Source organism: Apis dorsata, unplaced genomic scaffold (assembly GCF_000469605.1).
Source record: "Apis dorsata unplaced genomic scaffold, Apis dorsata 1.3 scaffold_696, whole genome shotgun sequence".
In the NCBI taxonomy this organism is placed as follows: Eukaryota; Metazoa; Arthropoda; class Insecta; order Hymenoptera; family Apidae; genus Apis; species Apis dorsata.
In genome coordinates, this window is record NW_006263875.1 from 171,137 (window position 1) to 180,324 (window position 9,188).

At 35.4% G+C, this 9,188-nt stretch overlaps 1 protein-coding gene and 1 long non-coding RNA gene across 4 annotated transcripts in view; one reads left to right on the top strand and one right to left on the bottom strand.

Moving 5' to 3' along the window:
* The first annotated feature begins 2,095 nt into the window (after positions 1-2,095).
* LOC102671824 lies at positions 2,096-5,184 on the top strand. 3 transcript variants are annotated; one of them, XR_004151443.1, is made up of 5 exons: positions 2,096-2,482; positions 2,561-2,728; positions 2,809-3,129; positions 3,329-3,350; positions 4,415-4,761. It is a non-coding gene; the product is annotated as an uncharacterized LOC102671824 (long non-coding RNA). The 3 variants fall into 3 exon arrangements; XR_004151444.1 differs by lacking the exon at positions 3,329-3,350 and adding an exon at positions 5,174-5,184 and having other exon boundaries at positions 2,104-2,482; positions 4,415-4,796; XR_422661.2 differs by lacking the exon at positions 3,329-3,350 and having other exon boundaries at positions 2,098-2,482.
* A 1,562-nt stretch (positions 5,185-6,746) lies between these two features.
* LOC102672590 overlaps positions 6,747-9,188 on the bottom strand; it is a gene marked incomplete at its 5' end in the record, with an annotated part of 5,856 nt that continues 3,414 nt past the window's right edge. Inside the window, one exon of the mRNA XM_031513703.1 lies at positions 6,747-9,179. Coding sequence (XP_031369563.1) covers positions 6,813-9,179 — 2,367 coding nt within the window. The remainder of the gene's footprint in view (positions 9,180-9,188) is intronic.

Genomic DNA, 9,188 nt, shown 5'->3' on the forward strand with positions numbered 1-9,188 from the left:
GCAAAGAGCTTTTCGAGATAAATGTTGGCATCGTTATGCGATAATAGCGTGAAAACGGATATTCGTATGTAGTTTTCGTAGGTTGCTTATTTGTATATATATATATATCATTCGTCGAGTGTTTAGGATAAAATGCAGGAAAGTTTTCAAATGCAAATTGCGAATGATACGTCGAGAAAGTTTGAAACGGGGATAAGTAGCGATCTTTCAAATTTTATTTATACACTTTGGATCATTAGAACAGAAAGGCGTACAAAAAGAGGGAAATTTAAAAATCTGCATAAAGATTGTTAATGTTCTCCGATTACGTAGAGGTGGAAAAGAATTTCTTTTTTTCCTCTCTTCCTTTTTTCATTCCAATATCCCTTCCCCGTGTCACTAATGAAAGAGAAGTTCTCAAGCCGCGAAAACTCATCCGACGTGGCATTTCGATTTTTTCCCCGTCTCGGTGATAACTTTTTCCCGCAAACCGTACGGAAATATCTGCCGCGAACGCGTGGCTCGCCACGAGGTGAATGACAGTTGCGGACAGTTCGTACACAAGCACGTTCCACTGACCCTAGCTGAAACGATTCGGACGAGTTGAAACACAAACCCAATCCTTGCTCGCACGTGCTCTCTCTCCCGTGGACTTTCTGCACTTTTGGTCGACACTCCTCCTCGGCCAGAACTGTCCGAAGAAAGCCGCACGCTGTTCACGGAGATATTAGGATAAGTTTCATTCATACAAACTTTGGAACAAATCTCGACCTTCGGAAACCTCGGCGGAGGGAAGTCTACGAGTCGCGCTCGATCTTGAGCAAATTAACATCCATTAGATTTGAAAGTAGTTTCAATAATTATCTATAATATAGCGAATGTATGAGTAAGAAAATTCTTTTTTTTTTTTAATGCAACTAATATTAATGAAAATTAGTACGTTAAAAAAAAATTTAATTCTTTTGTTTTATCGTAGGATATAGGAAGATGTACGCAAAATATAAAAATTAGTTTATGAATATATAAGAGTTAAGGATCGTTTTAATTATCATCCTTGTATTTCGATTGAAATTACAAAGTGAAGTTAAATTAATAATAGAAACAAAATTAATTCTATGAAACGATAAATTATAGGATAATAGAAAAATAGGAAGGCTGATCGTCGTGATATGTGGAATATCGAGCTTTTAAAAATATGAAAGGAAAGTTAGAAAGGTAGCAACTCTTCTCGTGGACTGTTCGCAGCTGTTCCTAAGTGGACTCGGAAGCTTTGGAGTTCATGGCACACAGAAACAAGTTGAATCTACGGAAAGGCACGAAGGGAAGGCCAGAAGAGCAAGTTCGTGGTTGGTTAGGGCGGGGTGGCATGAGGAGGTAGATGAGAACGAGTCACGGAGGGAGAAGCCACGTACGAGGAAAAAGGAGGGAGAATAGGTCGATACGGTAAACTATTGTCTGGTAGGTGAAGTGTTCACGAGAACCGGGCGGAAGAAAGCTTTGCGCCGGTTACGTGCATTCTCTGCTTCGCACGAAACGTGAAGATGTGACATGCTCGTCACCGCAATGATGTTCAACCGCGTCCAAGAAACCCCGCACCTCCATCTACGTCTATATAATCTTTTGCGCCTGTTCTCTCGATCGATACCAGTGCACACGACGAATCGCTTTATGCATTATTACCGACTGAGAAGTGCAATAATCATTATTCGTTCATTTACAATTTATTCTATAATTCTATTTTTTTCAGGGTATTTCTTTTTTATAGTATATTCATTTCTATGTAAACAGTATCGATAATATTTTTATGAAATTTTGTAAAAATCGATACTGTTTCGTCAATATATAAAGATAATGAAAATTATTTTCTAAAATAAAAATATATAATTAATATAATTTAAATAAAATTGTTTTTTACGATGCCATTAAAGATACGTTTTCAAGGAGGATTTGATATTTACTTGAAAAGTAAGTAACGTGCGAGATATTTTCATTTCAGGATTCGTAATTAATTTGGACACTATTGTATTTCAATTTAATTTACTGTTTTAATCTATTAAAATTTACTTCTTTTAATTTTTAAAGATTGTTTAAAAGATATATTAAATTAGAATCTACATATAAATTACTCTTAATAAAACTTTAAAAAATTTTTATGTCTGTTCCATTGTAAAAGCGTCATTAGATTAGATCTTTCTTAATTTATGAACACTCAATAAGTACTGTTGCAACAACGCCATCTACAACCGAATCATTTGGCGGGAGTATCGAAGAAATTGTGATAGTCGAAAGATAAAATTCATCACGAACAAATAACGAATCGAAGTGGAATTAAGTTATATAATACTAAATTTTCGTGAAGCCCAAATACGAATTTTCGAGAATTTCGTCTCTGAATGCAGATTTATGCTAGTGCATTACGTACACAAAGATAGTTTGGTATGCGGTGGTGCACGACAATCCTACATCGAAGTGTATTTGCCGATTGTCGTCGGGGGTTGGAGAGGTAAACACAATTCCATCCTACTACATACCTTGTTCTATTCGCTACGTGTACAATCTATACGTATCTGTGTTCGTCTAGGTATGTTTGTAACAAGGTTGCCAGCAGCGTTACTGCGAGTTTCGATCGTGAGACTAACCTTTATGCCGACGTGCGATAATTAATATTCAGATTAAATAAGCAAAATGATCGATAAATTTATGTTTCACGACGAAAAAGTTTTTATTGCCGCTATATTTTTTAAAAGAGGTATGTACGTTAACTTTTTCTTTTAATTTTTTGCATAAATTTAGTCTTATTAATAAAAAGATATAATACTTTATTTTTAGTAAAAAGGACATAATTGAAAGAAAAAGATTATTTCTTTGAAATTTATCGTGAAATATAATAAGATAGAAAGAAGATATATACCAAGTAAAAATAATCAGTAGGAAAAATAAAGTAGAAACGAGATTTTGTGAGACGAAACGTTCTACGTTTACTATTACCGAACTGGTTAAACAGGTTATCAGTTTATAGCCACCGTAAAGAGATTTTAAATTTCGCGGCACATGCTTGTACATTCCGCATGTCTTTTTCTTCTTATTTTGATTGTTTCGTGGAGTTCATAGCACTATGTATAGGATGCATTCGAGGTTCATAAATCGAAGGTATTCTTACTTTTAAAATATTTTTTAATACATTTTTTTTTATCCTTCTATATATTTTAGGTACGTAATTTCTATATTTAAAATATACATAATTAATATCGTATTTTTAATAATACTTACCTTTTTTTTTTTTTTATCACTTATAAACATTATGGTTGAAATAATGGAGCAATACTTTTTATGCATTGAATCAAAGCAGGCATCTTTCAATAATATTCAAGGTTAAAATTCTTTTATTTTATAAATTCAAATAAAAATTTTGAAGTTTTAAATTAAAATTTTCAAATATTATATAATTTTTGAAGGGAATCATATTCACTTACTTGAGCCTTATCAATAACTGAAATCATTCGTAGTAGATATTTTATTTCCAATTTAGGAACTGAAATGCCCATATAATAAAAAATATTTGTATCGTAATAATAATTATTATTAAATTGGGAAACGAGGGTTACGCTAAAAAGTCACTGCTAAGTATACAAAATGAAGAAAAAAACTCGCAAAAAGAAAAACAAAAAAACGAACATAGACTTTCTTTTTTTTTTTTTGAATATTAATCATTCTCTAATTTTCTCTCTGTGTTCTCATTCATACATTCACGTCTGATCGCGCGGATTCGATATCTCTCATTCTTTATCTTCTTTTTTTCTTTGTTTCACATACATACGCACATTCTTTCAATTTCTTCTTTAACGCTCACGCACTATAATTCGAGATTAAAACAACCACGGTAACAAAACAGAAATTAATTACATAAAATCTTCCATATGGAATTTTGCACTTCCTTTTTTTCCTTTAAACTTTCTTCTACAATCTTATAGTCTCTCTAATTGATAAAGGGCTCGTTAAAAGCACATACAAACGATCGTCGTTATCGTTCGATTTTGAAAGTCACTATCTAAGCAGTTTTATGGCACGTATTCTCGTACAAGCCCTTCCTCTTTTCTTTTTTTTTCTTTCTTTATTTTAATCTTTATTACGAGAAAAAGAAAATTTTCCTCTTCGTCATATTATTTCTTCCATTCTTTGTTTTCAGTTATTGTTTAATTAATTTCGCGGAATTTATATTGAATCGCAACAATAACGTATCTATTTTTGATATACACTCACACATTGAAATCAGAAGTCTTTTTACCTTCGAATACGGTTTATCAGACTTGGACGTGAAGAAGGTCTGTCTTAGATCGTATTTCTTTCACAATACGTCAACGATCTCGTTGGTTCCCGACGATTTTTCCTTAATAAATTTTCAAAAAAGAAAAAAAAAACTAAGATTTTTTTTTAGAAATACTTCGCAACATAGCACCATTGGAACAAGAGAAGCATCTCGAGGCATATCTCATAAAAAAAAAAATTATTCATCAATTATTCATGAGAGAAAAAAAAAAAAAAAAGAAATAATTCATGCTCCTTTTTGCATTATGATTATCAAATTGAAACAAAAAGAAATAAAAACTTTATATGATTTTCAATACGTCGGGCTTAACTCGAAGACCTTTCGAAAAACCGCGATCCTAAGTTGCAACGACGTTCATCATTTCGCTCTTGTTTCGTAAAAGAACTTCCAAACATGAACAACTTATTGTTGAAAGACATCGATATAGAAATCTGATTTTTTTTTTTTTTTTTTTTGCTAGAATAGTCCGGTGAGGACCATTTACATTCTTGTACGTTTTAGGGTTACGAATGTTTTTTTAATGTTAATCTGATATTGTTTATTTTTTGTTATTTTTTTTTTTCCTTTATCAGAGTATCCTAAAACGAACAAATTCTATCAATATGTCTACATTTAACATGGATATACCATCGGTACTTCTTTTTATTCTTCCGTTCTTCAAAACGTTGGTGGCCCGCGATGTTCGATCGTTCCTCGGCAGCGATCGCGTTTATTTAATCAGTCAATTATGCGATGGTGCTATTTTAATTGAAACCAATGTACGAATCGCATGTTCTCTTTTCTATTTCTCTCTGTTTGTATATTTGCGAGCATATATATATATATATACACATATATATATATATATACGTCGATGAAAATGAAAAGATTTTTATTATCCGCGCTTATTTTCATTCATTTCTTTCTTCTTTTTTTTTTTTTTCTTCCGTATATGTTTAATGTACAAGAAATTTTCTAGAATTATTCTGTAAAATATTGCGTTGCACCCTAATAAGAATATATACATAAATATGTATATATGTAGCGATACGACTATCGTTGGCCACACAAATAAGACAGCCTGTACATTTACTAAATCTTAACGCTCTTACGTAATGTTGAAAGATATAATGCAGGGAATTTATCTAGCTTAACGAATACGTGATTATATACATTATGTACATTATCTCGTTGCTATAATCATCGCTTACGTGCACTTATTTGTTAGAGTTGACTACAGATCAGTGTTGTGTGTATGTGTGGTGATTGGTATGTATGTGTCAATACAATGAAAATTGTCTAAACTTACACAGTAGAATAGGGTTCTCGCGATCGTTACTACGTAAGATTTGTCGTTATACAATAAACAATTATACATTCTTGACGATCCGTCGGTTTAAAGATCTCGCATATACACGTATACGTGTATACGTATATATATTTATATATATGTATATGTATATATATATATATATATATTTTATATATATATTTCTTTATAATTATTTATATATTTATTTAGTTATCACATCGCACGTTCGAAATAAAGGAATTCGGACTTATGATGAACAATCAAATTATTAATCTCTCGAAAAATGTACATTTTACAAAAAAAACAATATATAAAATAATGAAAAAAGAAAATAAAACTAGTACTCGAACTTCTTGATTTATTAGATATTCCTAACACTCGACACTTGCAGTAGTTATTACACTTAAACTTTGCGAAGAATAAACGTAGAAAAAAAAATCGTATTATCGTATGAAAAAGAGTCAACTGCATTCATTCGTTCCTAATATGAGTTTCAGCATTTCTCTTTTTTTTCCTTTTTTTTTTTTTTAATCGTTATCACAGTGTTTTAGTACGCTCGTTTTTTTTTTCCCCTTTAATTAATATACAATTTTCCCCCGTTTTTTTTTTTTTTAATCGTTATCACAGTGTTTTAGTACGCTCGTTTTTTTTTTCCCCCTTAATTAATATCGAATATTCTCTCGATTATTTATTATATATATAAAAATTAAAATAAGACCGAAACATCGTTTCATCGATTTCCATTTACAATGAAGTTATCTCGTTATTATTGTTACATATAAAAATTATTACCTAATTTATTGCATGATATATGCATGTACACACCTAGTTTACTGTATCCATTATATTTTTATTCGTCCACGTTCGAACGTTGATAGTCACTTCTTTTTATTAATTCGAACGAAAAAACTTCTGTCTCCACCCTACCTTCATTAGAATATTTAGAATGGTATTCAAATACAGTATATTTAAATGATCATCGAAAAATCCTTAAACGATAACTTAAATACACATTTTTTTTTTTTTCCCCTATCATTGATTAATTTTTTTTTTTTCCGCTTGAATGTCTTTATTTATTGACACATACGAGGAAGTCCTCCCGAGTAATTTCAATGAAAATAGAATTCGAAGCGAGGAATCCGACGGATCTTTGTCCTTAGAAATGAAACCGACGTTCGCTACACATCGGAAACCCTACATGAGATCCCATTTTGCCTACTTAGACGTTGGAGCAGCCGGCTGGTGCTGCCCCGCCATCCCCAGTCTTGGTTGCGAGGAAGCAAGTAATTCTTTATAGTATGCACTAAATTCCGGCGGTAAAAACGACGTTGCAGCCGTGGGCGGAATCGGCGGGGGGAATAAACCATTATAGAATGCGGAATAGTACATGGGGTCTAAAATCGGTAGGAACTTGCCGGGCGTATTTGGCAGTTGCGGAAGGTAAGCTGGATTGTTTTGCGGCACTGCAGGTACGAAACCAGAAGGTATACTTGGAACACTGTGTCTTCTTCCAGCTTCGGTTTGCCTTGGTTCCTGTTGTTGTTGCTGTTGTTGCTGTTGCTGCTGCTGCTGCTGCTGCTGTTGTTGCTGCTGCTGCTGCTGGTGCTGCTGCTGATGTTGTTGAGCGATTAATGATTTATCGCCCTCGCTGATTCGACGCTGTTGCTGCTGATGTTGGTGATGTTGGTGCTGATGTTGTTGATGTTGTTGATGCTGTTGATGCTGTTGATGCTGTTGTTGCTGATGCTGATGCTGTTGATGTTGATGAGGATGAGGATGAGGATGTAAATGTTGCTGTTGATGAAGATGATGCTGCTGGTGTTGGTGATGCTGATGATGTTGATGCTGGTGATGCTGCTCCTTACCGCCTATCTCTAAGTTTTTTCTCCTATCGATCGTATTTTGTTGTTGGATCGTAGCCATCCTAGTATAATTTCCACTATTTAGATGATTTAGATTAGGTACATTCGGTATAACAGGATGACTCGGTTTCCTAGGTGTATAAGGTGAAATTGGTTCACTCCTTGTCATATACTTGCCGTTCAATTGCTGTCTTCTTTGCATAGGTATTGAATTATTTCTAGATGGACTCGGTACGCGGACAGGAGCCGATGTACATAGGTGATTACTCTTTTGCTTAGGATTTACGATTGTAATTTCTAAATTATTCGAAGCCATGGTTCGACTGTCGAGTACATTCTGATAACCAGGGAAGGTACTTCGTTTCGAACAATCTGTTGGTTTTTCTTTAAGCGTGGACGAGTTCCTCATCTCCAAGTTTAATGGATTAGGCCTCGGCACTACAGGTACTTTCACTATTTCTAAGCTCGGCCTCGGGTACGTCGGCTTGTTAGATTTTTGCGTTAAGTCGAGAACCCCGCCGTAAACGGGATCGTTATTACTATACATCGGATGCGGCTGCAAACGATGCAGCGAGGGACGATATTTTGGAGGGATAGGAATTTCTTTTGGATCTCCATAAACCGTCTTTTCGTTGTGTGCGAATATCGACCTCGACTGTGTCACCTTGGGCGGAAATATCCTACCGTTAGGAACAGTTGGCGGCACGAAACGATGATTTGCTTGATGCAACCCCGACGACGCCGGTGGTGGGACGTTGGCGTTTGCGTACAATTGTAGCAACGCGGCGTTGTTAGAAGTGCCAAGATTTATTACACGACTGTTCACCATATTATTGTTGTTCATTGTGATGTTGTTGTTATTATTGTAGTGAGCAGGATGTTGTTTTGTCGGCGTTGGTAACCGTGCTTGATGATGATGCTGCTGATGTTCTTGAGGGGATGTTAACATATGCCCTATGTCAGGTGTCACAGTAACGGAAATCAATTTGGGAATGGAATTGGGTGTGACTGGAAGAGGATACGATATCGGTGGCTTTTCTTCCGATTTCATCGTTGCTGGCGCAGGAGAATTGTTTTGAATAACGCTCGGTCGCGTATCCAAGTCAACGGCAGTGACCTCGAGTCCACCTTCGCGGAGTATTTCGAGTTTGCGCTTCTTGAAGCTGGGAATGATTATTTTATCCCTACTCGTGTCGCTTTCCGTTTCAAGATCGATCACCTCAGGCGATCTGGGAGGCACTATTGCCTTCTCCGCAAAAATTGACTTTTCACCGAACAACGGGATGTTCTCCTTGCCCTGCGCCAACAAGCTGGTTTGCTTGGGATCTAATTTGATCTCTTTCATATCCTTCTCGGGCGGCGGCGTCAACGTAACAACCGTAGAGGCATTCGTCACCACTGTGGTTACCGGAAGACCAGGTGGCGAACACGACGGTGGAACTTGTTGCGATATAAGAGGGCTGTTTAGCTGCCTCTCTAACACGCTTTGACTTCCAGTACCATTCGTGGGTGTGGTAGAAGGTGTACTACTCGGCGTTGAAATTGATGTATTAGAAGAAGGTGGTGGACTTGGCAGTTGGCTGGTTTGCTGGCTGGGTGATGGTGTACTATTGGCAATCATGGTATTTAATGATTTCAGACGTTCTGGTTTCACTCTTACACTACGTAGAGACGATGTCTTTCCAGTCTCTGTTTTGGGTTTTTCATTCGACAGGAACGGCTACAAAGG